Source organism: Pantherophis guttatus, chromosome 5 (genome assembly GCF_059756535.1).
Source record: "Pantherophis guttatus breed Tessera chromosome 5, ASM5975653v1, whole genome shotgun sequence".
NCBI lineage: Eukaryota > Metazoa > Chordata > Lepidosauria > Squamata > Colubridae > Pantherophis > Pantherophis guttatus.
The window spans coordinates 95,529,235-95,548,656 of NC_142067.1; the positions used below are offsets into that span (position 1 = coordinate 95,529,235).

A 19,422-nucleotide genomic window follows, 5' to 3' on the forward strand; every position below is an offset into this window, starting at 1 on the left:
TACTGATATATCCTCAACAACTCTTCTTTAGTCATTTTTGAAGATGTTTTTCATTAATTTTCTTTGTAATGCCCAATTTCTAATTTAAATACTAAACCATAGTTTCCAACTCTTCTATCTCTAATGGAAGAACTAGTTGTCATTTTACTAGCACCAAAACAAAAGTATCATAACCGTTAAATCAATTTCTGACTTCACAACATTGCTGTCATCCCTGCTTAGCTTCTGTCATGCTGGGAGACCTATCGAAAGAATTTTAGATACACAGACTCTTCATGGAGGGTAGAAATGAATAGGGTTCGTTGCTTAATGCTTCATATTTTTATCTGTTGTTCCTAACAGATAATCAATAAAATTTAGATTTTACTGTACGGGTTTTTTTTTTTAACTGAAAATCGCAAAACTATTTCTTTTCATAGGTATTTTCAAAAAATACAAACTTGCCAAGGTTTGGAAGCACAAACTTCCAGCAACGGTACACCAGTGGTGCTTATGAGACAACCAGGATTGCACCCAGGATTCTCTGGAGTATCACCATCTCAACCCTCATCTTTGCAATCTATGCATCAACATCTTCCACAGCAATGCTACCTTCAGGTTGGCTGGAACAAATATATTTTAATGTAAATCTGACTTGAATGTCCTTTTAGCTGGAGGGGCAACAAAAACCGCTTTTAAGAAAAAGTAATAATGTTTCTTCATTGTTCTTTATATAGCAATGAAGGGAATTTCTTTCTCAGTTGCAAAAATTGATCTTGGCCATTAGCAATAGCACTTAGACTTATATACCGCTTCACAGTGCTTTACAGCCTTCTCTAAGCAGTTTACAGAGTCAGTTTATTGCCCCCAACAATCTGGGTTCTCATCTTACCGACCTCAAAAGGATGGAAGGCTGAATCAACCTTGAGCCTGGTGAGATTCGAAATGCTGGCAATCAGCAGTCAGCAGAATTAGCCCGCAATACTGCATTCCAACCAACTGTGCCACCACAGCTCTAATTACTTATTAGTTACTGACTTTGTTACTGATATTAGATTAGTTTCTGACATCTGTCAGTACATAGATATTTTGGGGGCATGTTCCTACTGTACAGGAAGTCCTTGACTTACAACAGTTCATTTAGTGACTGTTCAAAGTGACAACATTACTGAAAAAAGTGATTTATGACTGTTGACCAAAAGTAACACACTTCTGACCATTGTAGCATTCCCATGATCAAAATTCAGACGCTTGGCAACTGACTCATTTATGACGGTTGCTGTATGCCAGGGTCATGTGATCCCCTTTTGTGAACTTCTGACAAGCAAAGTCAATGGGGAAGCCAGATTCACTTAATTGTGTTACTAATTTAACAACTGCAGTGATTCACTTAACAACTGTGAGAAGAAAGGTTATAAAATGGGGCAAAATTCACTTAACAAATGTTTCATTTAGCAACAGAAATTTTGGGCTCCATTGTGATGTAAATCAAGGACTATCTGTATATGCAGGAAAAGCATCCTATCTTTTTAAAATAATTCCTATAGCTGACTTATTGCATATACCATTTCTTGAGTTATATATCTATTTTATACCATATTGAACCTCAAGTTTTATTTATATTTATTGTCATTTGATTTGATTCATAACCAATGCCTGTACTATAATATTCGTAATGACTGCCAGCCAGAATCCTCAATATATTGCAGTAACTTTGAATCATATTAAAACTTTCTAAAATTTAAGTATTGTTTCATCAAAATGTTAACAAAATATTCAGATAATTCTGCATCTGTATGCAGTTTAAATGATAAAGAAACTCAACCGTCCCATAAATAACTCTTCATCGATCAACTAAGCAAAGTTTTCTTATCAAACAAAAATGAACAGAAATCAAAAATCTTAAGTTTCTGAAGAATAATCCATACACTTACTATCTATATTCCCTAATACAATCTTTCTACTAAAGCTATCTAATTTTGTAGTCTATCATACAAGAATGATTATTTGGATAGTTTTTTGATAAAACAACAGTATGGTATATCTACAGAAATGTTACATCATCCAAAGGACATCTGCAAAAGCCCTTTGAGCAAAATTATTAAGAGTGTAATTCCATTCTTATTGATTGATGCAAGAATTAAAAAAACCCGCTTAGGTAACTTACTCTAATTAAAGTTTTTCTTTGATATTAATATGTATTTTATTTTCTGAGTTCCTGCTGTTTAAACTCTCTCTCCTTATATTTAAAGATTTCAACTGGTTTAAAATAGTTTCATTTTGAAGTACATTTACTTACAGTATTCTTCTAATAGCTCAAAATTTTAGCATGAGAGCAAAAAGAAGAGCATTCTCTATTAGACATATTTCAAGTGTTTCTAAACAAAGGAGGAAGCTAACTGTAAATTAGTTTCAGTACTGTATGTAGCTATAGAAAATTTGCTCATATTTTATACATCATGCAAGCATCAGTATGTTTGTTTATTTTTCATATTTTTTAACCACCCACCTCCCTCGGTTTGTTATCTGGAACAAACTGTTTTAATGTGATTATTGTGCAGGAAAATGGGCAGTGTACATGAGGTCATTATTTCTAAATCTGACTTTAGCACATTGTCTTTGTCAAGTGCACTTCCTTTTGTTTTATGCATCATAATATCTTCCTTGTTCCTTTTGTTTTTTCCTTTTGCTACATGGGAACTCCCAGAATGATGACTTGACTTCGTTTTTGATATTATAGCCAGTAAGCTGGTACTTAAAATAAGTCATTTTTTCACGGTGAACTTAATGTAGGAGATGATATGTACCCACTTTATCAGTAATAAAGTCTATTAACAGATGTTATCAATCACTGGGGATAAAACACATTTAGTTTTTAATAACAAGTTTGAATGTTTAATATGAGATATAGGTCGTAAGGCCCAAGAACTCAGTTGGACTGATTTTCCAAATGTGCATGCACTTGAAAATGCAATTAAACTGAAATATTGATGCCAAACAAGATCGTTGTAGAAAGTTTTGGTGCTGTTGTAAAATATAATAGAAAACTGTCTGATACAAAATAGAGTTTAAGAGAGAATCCTTGATGACATTGGTTAACAAAAGTCATATTCCCTGTTTACTGTCCAAGCCATTGACTAAATGAAAGAATTCCAATTTAATTAGGCCTTTGGTCTATAATTGTATCAAATCTGGACCATGATTAATATAGTCAAATAGGTAAAAAAATCACACATTTTGCAATAAAAACTGAATTCATTATTTTTGACTTATTGAACCATTTTTAACTGCATTACATTTTGTTTCTTATATATAGGTACCGCCGGCAGACTCTTTGCACAGGGAGCAAGCAGATTCTCTGCCCTCTACTCCCTACTCTCTACAGGAAGGAGGTATTGAGTACCACCACATGCCAATGAAGCACCAACCTGCTGCCAGAAGTACCATGAGTTTATCTGAAAATTTAAATGTGCAACATCGGCAATAGATTCTACCTTCTCTGTCAATGCACATTTAACTTTATTAGTGGGAGGAGAATGTTTGTGTTATAAAGAATACTAGGACCTTGGTGAAATAGTGCAATAAAATGGAAAGGGAACATTTTGCAGGTATTTGCACTATTTTGTGGTTATGCTATGAAATAATAAGACTGCAGTGTTTTGGATTCCATTTACAAAGTGTTTCACAGTTATTTGGGAGCATGAATGTAGCACCTGTTTGCAACATCTGAATGGAACTGTGTCTTTTCTTAGGAAAGATGTACCTAATTTAAAGTTTTTCATACCTTAAACATTCATGTGTTGCTGCACATACTCTGAACACCTTGGTAGATGGTGTCTAAAATGCTGCACAGCAATAATGACCACTAATACTAATATGTACCATTACTTTGACACTGGGGCGCTAACTGGTACATTTTTCCTAGATGACTCAGTTGAATAGTTTGATCAGAAAGTGTTCCGACTTTTCTACAAAAATCAAGAAGCGAGAAAAACACTTGGCTTTCATTATTTTGATCATTTAAAATGAAAACCATTTAAAATGAAAAATATATTCAGATTTTATTTTTTATTATGAATAATTGTTAATTGTTTTGCACAACTGCACAACGAGCATAACTTGGCACTTTGAATTAGGGAAATTCCTGTTTCAGCGGCCAAATAAGCAGTGAGATAGATCATGCTGTCATTTCTTTAGAACAATCAACACATCTTTAGTCTGTACCCTTTGGACTCATAAATTGCAAGTATTAAACTTGTTATCGTCACTCCACCCAATGTTTCTACTGTCAAGAGATTACAATGGACAGCTTCCTATTCATTTAGTATAGTATAAACAGTGAACCTAAGCACAATCGTGCAGCTATTTATTCCAACATAAACTCACACTGTCCAAACTCTTTATATTTTTCTCTCATAATGGAAGAGTTTCTTCGCTAGTCACAGAACAAGCATTGGAAGAATATGCACTGTGTCACAACCCATTAAGTGGAAAAATGCTGCAACTCTATTACATATCTATTTCATGATTATATTTAAGGTGGAATTTTCCTTAAAGCGTTGCACTTTGTATGCTTTACTTTAATGTTTCTAAGAGATATTTTATGTTATTATAGAATAAGTAGTGTAAAAAATGTTGTTGTTAAAAAACCAAAACCCCAACCAATTTCTATATCAAATAAAAGTATATGAGAATATGTGAAGATTATTTTGTGTATGGAAGATGAACTGCTTAGTTTTTTTTGTAATAATTTTTATTAGAGTTTGCAAATACAAATACTAATACAAACGGAGAAAAATATAAAAATTAAAGAAGAGAGAAAGATAAATAAAGAGAGATTTAAAAAAGAAAATAAAAAGGAACAAAAAACAAAGATATATAAAAGACAATTCCCTCTTTCTACAGATAGTATAAATAACTTCAGTAACTTAACTTCAGGAAGAAAAATCTTCTTTCCCTATCTCATCCCTTAGCAATAATCAAATTATAAAAGTCCATTATTCAGTTCTAATCAGCAAAAGTCTATTAAAAGCTATCAGAAATAGTAATTTTTATCTTTTACTTTTAATAAATCTACTTTATATTCCAATTTATCACTTTATCTAAGATGAACTCTTTAGAATTTAGAATGTTTTTAAACTTTTTTTGTGGGTGAGAATTTAGATATAGCAAGACAGCTTCAGAGTTATAGGTTTAATACACATCTCTACGTATGCTCTTGATAAGACATATGCTCTGGTCAGAAATGTAAGGCTGCCAAACCAGCCTGTTATTTGTTGTAACTTGGTCATTGCCTATGGTTTCCATCCTTTCTGTCTTCCTTTTCTCAGTCCTGTCCCTTGAGACAAGTAGCAGCATTCAAAGTATTGTATTCAGCAAAGTTAAAAAGTTAACTATTCAGTGTGTAGTACAACATATACAGTATGAATTAAATGCAGATGCTCATTTACCAAGTAGTAACTTATTAAGGCATATAGGAAATATTTCTCTGTAGCTTTTCCCCCATACAATCAGGATAATTATCCTACACTTCTACTGTTTACAGATAACCCAGTTATACATATTCAATGCTATTTAAATGTCTGATATTTAGAGGCCAATAGGATAATACAGGTTGTCCTTAGTTAACAACTTGTTCAGCGACCATTCAAAGTTGCAGTGGCACTGAATGAGTAAGTCTGAATAGTCTTCAAAATTCCAGCCTCCCTATGGTCATGTGACTGTGATATGAGCCCTTGGCTTGCACTTATGACAGTTGCAGCATTCCCCAGTCACATGATGCAACTTTCCTTGCTGGCTTCTCACAAGAAAAGTCATTGGGAAAGCCAGCAGAGAAAGTTGGAAGTTGGTCCTGCAAATTTTTCTCCAGGGATCTCACACTTTGTGCTACAATGTCCCCTCTCCAGACCCATGCACTCCAGACCCGTGCACTTTTGCAGCACTGCAGCACCTCCTCCCCAGCCTGCATGCACTCGTGCAGTGCCAGAGCACTCCAACTCACTTTGGAGTACTCATTCACCCTCTGACTACTCAGGACTTGCAACTTCCAGCCAGCTTCCCCACTGACTTTGCTTAAGCCAGCAGGAATTTGCAAATCATAATCACATGAGGTTCTTGCTTAATGATTCATGATTTTTGGTTAACAATGGCAACAGGTACTTTCAGGATTGCTCTCACTAAGCAATGTGGTCACGTAATATCATGCTTTATGACTGCAGTGCTTAGCAACAGAAATTCTGATCTCAATTACCATTGTTAAGTGAAGATGTAAGATTAATTGTATTAATTTTTCTATTTAATGCTTATTAAGGTCATGATCAAAACTTACTCTGTTCCCACTATGTTGCTATAGATGCAAAATAGTTTGTTGCTACAAATGGCATATCTTGAAAATAACTAAATTGTGTAGAATCACACAAACCTTGCTCTTTAAGAAGTTTAGTTACTGGAGAGTTCCTGTACATACCATGGTGAGCTGACACCTTGCTGACTTTTGTTGGCTAGCAAGATAGCTTTTCCAATGAGCCGCTAGATTCTGGATCCTAACTGGCATAATTTCTCCAGAACAAAGGAAATATAATTGAGATTATGAGCTGATTGTGGAAACTGCTGTTTTTAAATGCCTATACATGGTATGTCTTACAATTGGGACTATATTAAGCTCATACTCACAAAATAGCCTTTATGGATACTAAGTTATGCCAAGCTTTATATCTTAATCATGTTTTTGATTTTTTGGTGGGTTTTTTTTTTTTTTTTTTTTGCATATTGAGACTCTTCAGACTGGCAAGGTTTTACTGTATTCATTGTGTGAGTTTCCACCTCCTTAAAAAACCATGACTTAAATTTGATTTTAAAAGTTTTAGAAACATTATATTTGGAGCAAACAAGAACTTGGTAGATGGATTTTGAAAGTTGGCAACAGATTAAGGGGCTAAAGGGATTTGGAATTATAATTCTGAATTATTTAGAAGATATTTTCTCAATGGAAACTGCTTTAATTTTTTTTTAATGATAAGGAGACCTTGAAGGCTGGACACTAGAACCAGAAGATAAAGAACAGAAATCATTAGGACATTTTTTTAATAGAATGGATGAAATGATTAAAAAATTGACAGAGCTTATTCTAATGAAGTTGTAAAGCAACTGTGAGCTGCAATGGATGTCTATGAAATTAATTTGAAGAGGATTTAAATGTAATACAAATGGATCAGATAGATGACTCATTCTTTAAAATAGATGAACAGGTATTAAACCATGAATCTCATCTGGATATTTTTTTAGTCTGAATAGACAAAAGAGCTCTGCTAAGATTTGGAAGGATATTTTTTTTAAGTGACGAAGAATAATTTTACTTATTGATATAAAAGAAATCTGTACGTTTTGAAGCATTTTTGCTTTGAAACACAGATGAGCAGCACACTACCTCTGAGACTTTTTTAAAAAAGAGAGTTAAAGAATAATTTTAAAAATGAGAAAAGATGCATACGTAGACTTATTCAACCATGGTTAAAAAAAGAATATAGTTATATTTGGTTGCCCTTCTTGGACTTTTGCTGACAAAGATTGATTTATGTACCATTTGGATCTTATTTTCCTTATCTACGAGATGAGACATGGGGAGAAGAAAGATAGTTTTATTTAGAGATAGTGGTAAGTTATTAAAATTATTTTTACCTGCTGGAATGAAGGGGGAAGTTATTTCTTTTATCTTTCTCTTTCCCGTTCTCCTTTTTTTTAATTACATGGCCCCCTTTCTTTTTATATTTTTCTGTTTGTATTTTTTGTAGTTTGTATTGACTTTTATTCTCTTTATGTATAATTCTTAATAAAATTATTTGAAAAAAAAGAATCTTAAATCTTAAATCTGTAATCAATAAAATTATTTTGAAACTGTTTTTTCCCTGCCTGAACTATTCTTTTCATGTTCACTTGACACCCACTTTTATCAACTGGATTTATCTTCTTCCTATATAACAAATCAGAGTAGATTACTGTAACACAGTGGTTCTCAATCTGTGGTCTGCAGAGGGGGGGGGCATTTAAAGGGGGTTGAGAATCCTGCTGTAACACATTCTATATGGGGCTGCCCCTAAAGAGCATCAGGAAGATTCAGCTGGTGCAGAGTGTAACTGTGCAGGCAGTTATGTGTGGCTACAGGATGGCAAACATCACATCTCTGCTCCTTAAGCTGCACTTAAGGGGGGGAGGGGAAGCAGGCTTATACATGCTTATTTGGAAACAAGCCACATTAAAACTTGTGAAAAAAAATCGCTTCTGAATAGGTTTGCAAAGAAGAAACTGATAAACTTTATTTATTAAATTTATATGCCACCCATCTGAGTATTACAGCAGCTCTGGACACTTACAGAATAGCCTTGCCTATTTCAAGGTGCTATGCAAGGAAAAGGCATATGGAAGTACTAATCTGTTTACTTCTAAAAATGCATACAGGGGAGTTATTTGTAATGGCTACTGCTCCTTATTTACAATGCTGGTTTTATTTCATGGATTCTATCTGCTTTAGTTTCCTCTGTCAACATTGGAATATGGTTCTTGAAATCTTACTCTGTTGGAATGTAACCTTTTCCATCTCTACTGTAAACACACAATAAACACAAATAATTAGTCTTATTTGACAGACAGAATATGTATTGGGTATAAAAGGTTTTTTTATATATATACACTACGCTATGTCAGGAATGCTGAAATAATCATGCTGCTATTATTCTGAAATACTGGCAACTACAAAGGATTCCAAATAGAAAGGATTTTAAATCAATGAGTTGCACATCCATTGTATTCAAATTATTATTTGTAGATGTTCTTCCTCCTCTGGATGCCCAAGAAAAAATGAAATGAGACTATATTCCTGCTTAACAAGTTATCATTTGACGTGGACGTCAAATAGTACCAAGCGAAAGACCACATAGTGGTCTGCATAATGAATACAGTATTACATTTTTCTCAGCACTTCATTATTAGTCATGCTGGCAGGTCTATGGCAGTTAAAAGTCCCGAATATCTGGGAATTCCCAGATTGGTTTATCTCTTATTTAAAAATTGATTTCTTCTCAGGCAGGCTTTTTCTTTCCAATCGCAAGAGATTGCAAAATCCCACACTAAGCCATTTTTTTTATTCCCAAAATGGGAAATCGGAACAAACAGTTGAAGATTGAGGAGCAGCATGGAGAGTAGAGAATAAAAATGTGGTATTATTATTATTATTATTTAAATTTATATCCCGCCCTTCTCCCCGAAGGGACTCAGGGCGGTGAACAGCCGAGAATTAAAATAACATGCAATATAAAAATTAAAATAATTAAGAATAAATTAAATTAAACGGCCACCCCAATTAAAAACCCCTAGCAATACAATTAAAAACCCTTAAAACCTATTCAGGCCAGGCCGGCTTGTTGAAATAAAAACGTCTTCAGGGCCTTACGGAAAGTGCGGAGATCCGGAATCAGCCGTATTCCGCGAGGTAGCTCATTCCAGAGGGCAGGCGCTCCCACAGAGAAGGCCCTCCCCCTGGGGGCCGCCAGCTGACATTGCTTGACCGACGGCACCCTCAGGAGGCCCTCTCTGTGAGATCGTATTGGCCGGTGGGAGGTTATCGGTAGCAGCATGATATACATGATATACAATTGGCTTGGGCTCTCTTAGCTCTTTTTTCTCACCCAACCTCAATCAAGAATTTTTCAATGGGAAGATACACTCTACACCAGAGGTCTCCAACCTTGGCAACTTTAAGCCTGGAGGACTTCAACTCCCAGAATTCCCCAGCCAGCAAAGCTGGAGCAAAGCTGGCTGAGGAATTCTGGGAGTTGAAGTCCTCCAGGCTTAAAGTTGCCAAGGTTGGAGACCCCTGCTCTACACTTTTTATTCTGTTTTAAGAATATTTAAAATCCAATCCAATTTGCCTTAGCAAAAAACCCAATTGCTGCCGTATCTCCAGGACGAATGTATCCTTTTTTCTTTTCACTGCCTCTTATGAACTTTTATAATTTCCACTTAAACCGTGGAAAACAAAAAAAAAATGGATAAAACTGCACGTCTCCCGTCCCAACAAACAACCCACCTCTCAACATCCGCCTTCTAACCCGGAAGCTAACTTTTCTTTCCGTCGCTCTTCCTCGAGCTCTATGATACTTCCGGTTTCCGTGATTTCCTCCCATAATTCCTGTGGCTCTTCCTTTCCGAGCTTGTCCTAAGCAGGGTGAGTACCCGTAATGTGGGTTTTGGTTATTATCCGACTCCATCCGTGGCGGTGGGACTTTTTAGGGCCGGGGCTCTGAGCCATCCCGGCTGTTGGAATTATGTCCCTCACGGAGGGCTGCATATTTTCGCGCTGACGTTGAAAATTTCCCATTAAGTGCCCGAAACGTTTTTTTTTTTCTCGCAGTGTCCGGCCTGCACGCAGGGCCGTTTCGCTTGAATGCGTGTAAATAGAGATGATTAGAAGCAACAGTAATGGCTAATATAAAACAGGCTGGGAGGCAGATATTGATCTATATAATATATGTGTATTATTCTAAAGAAGTCTCCAGGAAGATACATAGAAAGTGTCCATAATCCCGAGATGTCAGCGACATCATTTTTTATGTCCATCTAATGCTTTTGGCATGGGCAAAAATATGATTCTCATCTTTAGTACTAATGAATAAAACCATTCAAAAAAGTTGAATGTTTGGAGAATAAGAAAAATGAGAAAGAGGAATAAAGGAGGGGGGGGAATGTTGAAGATCAAGTACAATGTAGACGAAATAAAGAACGATGGAAAATAATTGTTGAATAAGACAAAATTAAAATATGTGTAAATAGATGTAAATAGCAAGAAAGGATCACTTAGAAATAGCTGTAGGAAAAAGTGATATGTATATAAATGTTGTGTGTTTGTGTCTTGTTTTAATGTATTCAAAATAAAAAAAACTTTTATAAAATAAAAAAAGTCATTGCCCAAATATGAATCGTGAATTAGTGCATTCTTGTCCCTAGACTCCCTTGTAGCGATAATCACTTCCTTGATGCAATGTTTCTCCAAAGCATCAGCCGTTTGTGCTCTCCTTTAGCTGCTGTGTAAAGATCCCAGGATGTGCTATGTAGCAAACATAAGTAAATTCTAAGGTTTTTATGCTTCCCCCCCCCAACTCTACATACTGTAGCTGCACCATTGAATGCTTTGCTTGCTATTCTAAAGTTTTGTTGAGGTAGGATTTCTTATGCATTATTTGCGGTCCATAGGATATACCAATTCTTAGTTGTATCTTAGTTGCAACACCGTTATTGATAGAATAATACTCAGTAACTCAAGAGTTGAAGGGACTGAATGTGGTGTTATGACAGAGACTCAGCGATGCATATTGTTAAACTCTCTAAACTTATTTTGCCACTATTTTTTAGTCCCATATCTTGTCTTTCAAATTGTTATTGGATGAGCTCCCATCAATTTTTCCAAGCTCCTGCCCACCTAGCATTTTGAAAGTGTGCAAATGCAAGTTTTAAATGCAAGTTTTTTTAATTTTTTAAACTGAAATTTTAATTTGTTTTAAATTATGGGGTTTTTTAATTGTCTTGGGCTAAATTATTTAATTTGGTTTTAAATTGTTTCTAACTTTTGTATTTATGTATTTTATTATGTGCCTGTTCACTGCCCTGAGTCCTTCGGGAGTAGGGCAGTATATAAATTTAATAAAAACATAAACATAAAACATAAAACAAATAGATAAATAAGTATGGTACCACTTGGCCGTCCCCTGGGCAATGGTGATCTCACCAGCTAATCCTTTCAAACTGGAAGTACACGAATGTAGTAGTTAGATACTTCATATTCTAATCAAATAATTGTGTAATTAGTATAAATGAAGTATATTGGAAAAAACTAGCATTGCCTTTACACTTGTTCAAAAGGAATGTTGCCCGAAACTGCTTTTGAGCTGTCCCAAAATTTGGGATCAGATTTTGTAGATGACAAATGATTCCAAAAACAAGAATAATCCCATTACATATTTTGCTATCCCAAGCCATTTGTCCTTTGGAGCTAGTTGAATAGTGAACATAATTCATTATTAAATAATTAGATTCACTTTTAGCAATGGAAGTGAAAGAACTGTTTTTAATCTGTATATATATGTGCGTTGTGTGAAACTTTTGATGTTATGCTGTTCTTTAAAATTCTGTGTATACAATATTCTATTTTTGTTGCATATTATGAACAGATGGCCCCTGCAAAGAAAGGTGGTGAAAAGAAGAAAGGCCGATCAGCCATCAATGAGGTGGTTACTCGAGAATATACAATAAATATTCACAAAAGGATCCATGGCATGTGAGTGGTTTTTCCTCTATTGAAATTTTGATCAGACTGTTTTAATTGTCAAAATTTTGTTAATTCCCTTTTAAAATAGCTTTAATTTTTTAAATTCAGAAATAGATCAGTAATTGCTAAGGTTGGTTCATAAAATGTACTTATTGGATTTATTTGAAAAGAAATAAGAATGGCACAGATATTAGAAGCACTTAGTCCCACAGGGCCAGTGAAATTTCTGGGGTATTATGGACTGGCTCAGTAAAAGCCCTGAAAGGTGGTATTTAGTGTTGCCATAATCTCTCCAATTTATAAAAAAGCCTGAAATTAAAATATTGGCCAGCTAGCTGTAATATTTTTTTATCAGAATATGACATCACTTCAAAGTGCTGCTAAGGTTGTAGTTTGAAAGCCCTCTAGAGCTTCCTAGAATTTCCCCTTTTTTGCCCTAAAATACCTGTTTAGAACACTAAAGTTCCTGAATTTTGCTTCTGCAAATTGTTTCTAAAACATACCAAAAGTATCATCATCACAATGCAGGTGACTAGATTCTGCGCACCTGCATTAAAGATTTGCCAGAACCTGATGAACAATCTATTATAACCATTGTATACAATTAATGCTCTAAATCTTTTGATATTATCATCCTGTTGTGTTTTAGTACCTGATAACTACAGGCCTTCACAATATAACTAATATTATAGCTTAGTCTGTGCTCTTGTTTACGTGCAACTAATAGATAGGCTGCCAAATTATGATTTCAGCATAGATTTTATTCGTTATTTCTTACTATTTTATTCTAGAACTTTTAATTAGATACTCATTTTTAATTTACTGGTCTTTGACTGTAATAAAGATTTGAACATACCAAAGGTATGTAGTAGTGAACATAATAGTTTTTTTTTAAATAGAGGTTTATAGATTTATATCCCATTATATTCAGGCTGCACAAACATTTTCAAAAACTCACTGGATGTGTTAGAATGAATGAAGAACCCTTCACAGCTTTAAAGCAGCTGTGTCTCAGGCTGTATAATTGCTTCAAAGTCTGCTTCTGCTTTGTGTGTGTGAAGGCAGCTGTGTGCATTCACAGTGAAAATACTGAATGTGTGCATTCGCACATATAGCTGTGTGAAAAGGTATGTACAAAACATTTCTTTGAATGTGCGTACCTTTTATATTATTTAAAGCTGATGTCTTTATCTGTTTTTGTACTCTTAGAGGCTTCAAGAAACGGGCTCCTCGTGCTCTTAAGGAAATTCGAAAATTTGCCATGAAGGAAATGGGTACTCCTGATGTACGCATTGATACCCGTCTGAACAAGGCTGTCTGGACGAAAGGAATAAGGTATCATCAGATTGTTTCTTTGATCGAGGTGCTTTCCTGTTCTCTGCTCAGTGCAAAGGAATGCTCAGTGTTTGCACAAGTAAGACTTGAGGATGATGAGAGGCTAATGTAGTATTTTAATACATTCAACTACTAAACTGGCTGGTGAAACTTTTTTAGAACTGGTAAGGAAGAAAGCCATGGCCAAACACTTCTGAAAAAACCTTACCAAGAAAATGGCCTTATCCAGAGAGTCTCTGAATATTGCACGTGATTGAAGGGAAAAAATGAATTTTGTTGGTTTGTGTCATCCCTTTCACACAAATGCGAGGCTCTCCCTTACATAATACTTTTATCTTTCATTTTTTTCCACAAACCTGTGGAGTAGGGTGGACTGAGAATGACTGGTGCTTCTTAATGTACAGCTAGTCCTCGAGTTACAACATTTCATTTAATGACTGTTTAAAGTTAAAGCGGCACTGAAAAAAGTGACATGACTGTTTTTCACACTTAAAACCATTGCAGCCTCCCCATGGTCACATGATCAAAATTCAGATGCTTGACAACTGACTCACATTTATGACATTTGCAGTGTCCTGGAGTCATGTAATCAGCTTTGCGACTTTCTGACAAGCAAAGTCAATGGGGAATCCAGATTCAATTAACCATGTTACTAATTTAACAAACACAATGATTCACTTAACTGTGGCAAGAAAAGTTGTAAAATGGGGCAAAGTCACTTAATAAATGTTTCATTTAGCAACACAAATTTTGGGCTCAATGGTGGGTCTTAACTCGAGGACTACCTGTACTTTACAGTTCTAATAATCAGATGCAGTTATACATCCAAGTGATTGAGTTCATTTTCTTGAAGAATACAGATTACAGATAGTCCTTGCTTACTGTCTTTTTAATGACTGCTGGAAATTACAGTAATCTAAAAAACAAACTCCAGCTTTGTGATCAATCCTTGCATTAGTTGCATCACAGCATCACCATCATCAGATGGATTTGTAACTGGCTGACAAACTGTACTCAACGAATAGTTCTACATCTATATGGAGGGAAGGAACCACAGGGTTCCATTTTAGGCCCAATATTCTTCAATACCTTCATGAATGACTTAGATGAGGAAGGGGAACTCATCAAATTTGCAGATGACACTAAGATGGCAGGAATAGCCAACACCCCAGAAGACAAGCTCAGGATCCAAAAGGATCTTGATAGACTTGAACAATGAGTCCTATCCAACAACATGAAACTTAAATGTGGAAAAAAGCAAGATTTTACACTTAGGCAGGAAAAACCAAAGGTGTAAGCACAGCTTAGGTGAAACCTGACTCAAAAACAGTAACTGTGAGAGGGACCTTGGAGTCCTAGTGGATGATCACTTAAACATGATCCAGTAGTGTGCGGTTGCAGCCGAAAGCGCTAATACAATCCTTGGTTGTATAAACAGAGGCATAAAATCAAAATCATGTGAAGTATTAGTACTGCTTTATAAATCCTTAGTAAGACCACACCTGGAATACTGCATCCCATTTTGGTCACCACCTTACAAAAAAAAAAAAGTTGAGACTTTGGAAACAATGTAAAGAAGAGCAACTAAGTTGATTAAAGGCCTGGAGATAAAAACATGAACGGCTGCAGGAATTGGGTATGGCCAGTCTAGAGAAAAGAAAGACTTAAGTGTGACATGATAGTGGTATTGCAGTATTTGAGGGACTGCCAGAAAAGGGGTGGGGGGGGGTTTCAACTTATTTTCCAAAGCAGCAGAAGGCAAGACAAGAAACAATGGATGGAAACAAGTCAAGGAGAGAAGCAATCTGAATTAAGGAGAAACTTCCTAACCAGTGCAACAGCTTGCCTTCAGAAGTTGTAGGTACTTCATCACTGGAGGTTTCTAAGCAGCGATTGGATAGCCACTTGTCTGAAATGGTATAGGACAGTGATGGCGAACCTTTTAGACGTCGCCCAACTGCAGATGCACAAATGCACATCCGTGTGAATGTGTGCAGATGCATGCATGCGCAAACATGCATGGCCATGCACACATGTGCAGCAGAGACCCGAAGACCAGTTGGCCAGAGGGAGGCGGGGCATCCCAACACCAGCAGCGTGGCAAGAGGTGAGATCTTTTTCTTTTGTGAGCTTCTGTTTTGTCATTTGTAGGGAAACAAGCTCACAAAAGAAACGCCACAGAGATCTGACTTGGGGTAATGGTGCATGTGCCAGCAGAGAGGGTTCGGCATGTCACCTCTGGCACCCGTGCCATAGGTTCGCCATCACGGGTATAGGGTTTCCTACTTGAGCAGGAAGTTGGACTAGGAAGACCTCTTCCAGCTCTATTCTGATTGATTGATCGGTCTGTGGTCATGTTAATGCCGTTGGTACGCTTCACATCAGGCTTCCTACTAACAGTTAATGGAGAGAGCGGAAGTAAAATTACAGTCATGTGATTTCTCGCATAATGACTAAATAGGAAGTGGTGTAACCCTATCATTACTAGCTGATTTTCTGTTTAGCAACAGTGCTTAGTGATGGAGTTGCCAATCTAAATTGTAATTAAGCCAGGACTGTCTGTAATTAATATTACTTTAAATAAGCACAGCAGCTTTATTTAGAAATAAAGAAAAATTTTTACATTGGGGTTTTATAGTTAAAAAAATAAAAGTAAAAAAATGCTATTATACATAACTTGCCTACCTTTTAGAGAGCAAAGTAGTAGCATAAAAGAACAAAAACATGCTTCTAAACTTTGCAAATATTTTACAGGAATGTTCCTTATCGTATCCGAGTACGCTTATCTCGAAAGCGTAATGAAGATGAAGATTCACCCAATAAATTGTATACACTGGTTACTTATGTGCCAGTCACCACCTTCAAAGGTAAATTGTATTCTATATTAGAACGGAGATCCATATTTCTTTAAATGTAGTTGTATCGCTGTTTAGAACAGAAATAATTGCACCATTTTCTTAAGAAAAACAAGTTACATATATAATTGCATATGTTATATTCTGTTAGTACAGGTAGTCTTCAACTTACGACAGTTGAACCCAACATTTGTTAAGTGAGATGTTTGTTAATTGAGTTTTGCCCCATTTTATGACATTTCTTGCCACTGTTGTTAAGTGAATCACTGCAGTTGATAAGTTACTACCATAGTTAAGTGAATCTTGGCTCCCCATTTGATTTTGCTCATCAAAGGGTTGCAAAAGGTGATCACGTGACCTTGTGACACCACAGCGGTCATAAGTATGAATCGGTTGACAAGCAACTGAATTTTGATCACATCATGGGGCTGCTACAAAGGTCATAAGTGTGGGAAATGGTCATAAGTCACTTTTTCAGTGTCATTATAACTTTGAACACTAAATGAACTTGTAAATTGAGGACTACCTGTATATTCGGCTCTCTCAGTAACTTATGGTTTCATTGTCTTTTTTTCCTTTGTTTGCAGGTCTACAGACTGTTAATGTAGATGAAAACTAAGCTTTTATTACAATAAAAATACTAAATTGGTATTAAACAGGTAGACGTATCTTTTTTGCAATCAGATTACTCTGGGTTACTGATCAGCAATTGAATTCCACAATTGCCCAAAGGTGAAACAAGTCTTCCAATTGCCTGGTAGGTCACAATATTTCTTGATAATTCTAATGATATGAAGAAAAACAGAGGGCAACCTTGTCTTCTTTCTTGGAATATCTGATATATCAGAAGCCAAATTTTCTAATGGGTTGCTGGCTCCTCTTGTCCGATAGTGAAACAAAGTCAGATCTTTTTCACCCTTCCTGTTTTTTTGCAAAACAACTTCCCTTGCAAGCACTGGAATGAAATAAATATATTAGACCATTATAGGACATGTCAAGATTGGATGAAAATAAATATCATGTCCCCCTTCAGATCAACAATTAAGACTGCAAGTATTTCTCAATGAAGATGATATTGGCAGGAATTTTTCCCTCGGGTAGAGAAAAAGAGTGTAAGTTTCTATACATGTTCCAATTGTCTGAGGATTTATTGCTTCCTTTTGTTTATTTAATATTCACCTGATCAGATAGTGCATCAGATTTGCAGCCCATAGAGTGGTAGTACCAAGCAAGCATTTTAGGTTTTTTTTTTAAAAAAAACCTGAATTCCTTAAGTCATCTATTTTACCACTTGAAAATGACTGGCCCTTCACCAAAGCAGGCTTTTTTCCCAGCTTTCCTTTGAAGTACACTTGCCATTCCTGTGCTAGACGGGTATCTAAAGACCTTTTTGGAAGAAAACATGAGTAAGATAACCACCATTTATTTATTCATTCATTCATTCAATTTGTATGCCGCCCCTCTCTGAAGACTCAGGGCGGCTCACAATGCATTTAAAATCATGAAAAACATTTAAAAATTGAAAACATTAAAACTCATTCACACCATTCATGGCCGGATCTCGCCGGATCGCAAGAGCGAGATCAACGCCCCAGGCCTGCCGGAAAAGCCAGGTCTTCACCGCTTTTTGGAAGGCCAATAGGGTGGGGATGGTCTGGACCTCAGGAGGTAACTGGTTCCAGAGAGCTGGGGCAGCCACAGAGGAGGCCCTCACCCGCGGGCCCACCAACCGGCATTGTTTAGCAATGTCCTGGAGGAGACCAACCCTGTGGGATCTTGCCGGTCGTTGTGAGTTACGCAGTACATCATACATACATCATACATACACCATACATCATAATTTGAAACCTTTCCAGTCATACTCCCTTCTAAATTGTCTAACCTATTCACATGACATACTTGAAATGGAGTAATCTGAAAAGCAACAGATACAAAAATCTTTTATTGAAAAGGGCACACACAGAAAAAAGAAAGTCATAGTTCATGTACACGGAACATTGAAAGCATGACATACAAACTTTGATTCAAATATATTAATAGTTTCAATTACCAGCATTGAAACAAGCATTAGTGCAAAAAAGGCAATAATTCATAAAACCTGTAGTTGGCCAAAGTTGTCAACTGGGAGTTGTTTTATTTTCACTTTTTGGTAGAATTGCTTAAATAGCTCAGCATCTTTTTCAAAGTGAAGATGGAGTTTTAAATTACATTCAAAAAGAAAACAGATGGTCTCCTTACCACGAAACCACATTTTAAGTTGTGTTTTGGCTTTAAAGTCCCTAAGAGTATTAAATATTTGTGTTGGTCCAAAAACCCTAAAATTACAGTATGCATTTTGGTAGTACATGACCATTGCTTGCTACTGTACATTTAGCTGCTCAGTTTCACCTCGTGATGGCTGGCTTCCGCCACTTGATTTGGAGTTACACTGGGTCAGCTTTGCAGTCTCTAGTTTTGGTTTTAATTCTAAGGATTTCTCGAAGAAATTGACCAGGGATTGTTCAGTTAATAGGGAAGCCAAGATTTGTTCAAAAGAAACAATCCAGTCTCCTGCTGCAGGTGAGGGCACATTCTTTGAGATCTTCAGAGTGTCTGTAAAAACTTGATCCTGCTCTGAAGTAGATGCCTCCGTCTGGAAATCCTCGCTGAAATCATCGGAGCCTGAGCTGCTGCTTCTTTGGCCAACTTCTCCAATTTGAAGTAACAATGTAGTCACGGTAGCAATAGCTTGATACAACTCGTTTTCTTCTGGATCTTCATGGAACATGCTGTACAAGGTCTTACAAAACTGGATAAATTCTTGCTACAAAGGGAGATGAGGTCAACATAATGCAATTTTAGTGGCTTATTTTCCAAAATCTATAGCATATTAAAGCTTCTTTAATTTAATGGAAGTACAATCTTCCAATGTTAGTTTTCCCATCTGCCTAAGAAAAA

General features: G+C 36.1%; 3 protein-coding genes across 5 annotated transcripts in view; 2 read left to right on the forward strand and 1 right to left on the reverse strand.

Annotated features, from left to right (window-relative positions):
• Positions 1-3,956, forward strand: part of NPAS2 (neuronal PAS domain protein 2) — a 64,498-nt gene extending 60,542 nt beyond the window's left edge. Inside the window, exons 18-19 of the mRNA XM_034431282.3 lie at positions 420-597; positions 3,296-3,956. Coding sequence (XP_034287173.1) covers positions 420-597; positions 3,296-3,466 — 349 coding nt within the window. The 3' untranslated portion in view covers positions 3,467-3,956. The remainder of the gene's footprint in view (positions 1-419; positions 598-3,295) is intronic.
• Positions 3,957-10,113: 6,157 nt separating this feature from the next.
• On the forward strand, positions 10,114-17,141 carry RPL31 (ribosomal protein L31). Its single transcript, XM_034431280.3, has 5 exons — positions 10,114-10,198; positions 12,198-12,304; positions 13,505-13,630; positions 16,385-16,497; positions 17,073-17,141. Exons 2-5 carry the CDS (start codon positions 12,198-12,200, stop codon positions 17,102-17,104), a joined length of 378 nt encoding a protein of 125 aa, XP_034287171.1. The 5' UTR covers positions 10,114-10,198; the 3' UTR covers positions 17,105-17,141.
• Positions 17,142-18,408: 1,267 nt separating this feature from the next.
• Positions 18,409-19,422, reverse strand: part of TBC1D8 (TBC1 domain family member 8) — a 38,874-nt gene continuing 37,860 nt past the window's right edge. For all 3 annotated transcript variants that reach the window (XM_034431279.3, XM_034431278.3, XM_087895349.1), the window contains one exon: positions 18,409-19,288. In XM_034431279.3, the coding sequence (XP_034287170.1) occupies positions 18,845-19,288 (444 nt within the window). In that variant the 3' untranslated portion in view covers positions 18,409-18,844. The remainder of the gene's footprint in view (positions 19,289-19,422) is intronic.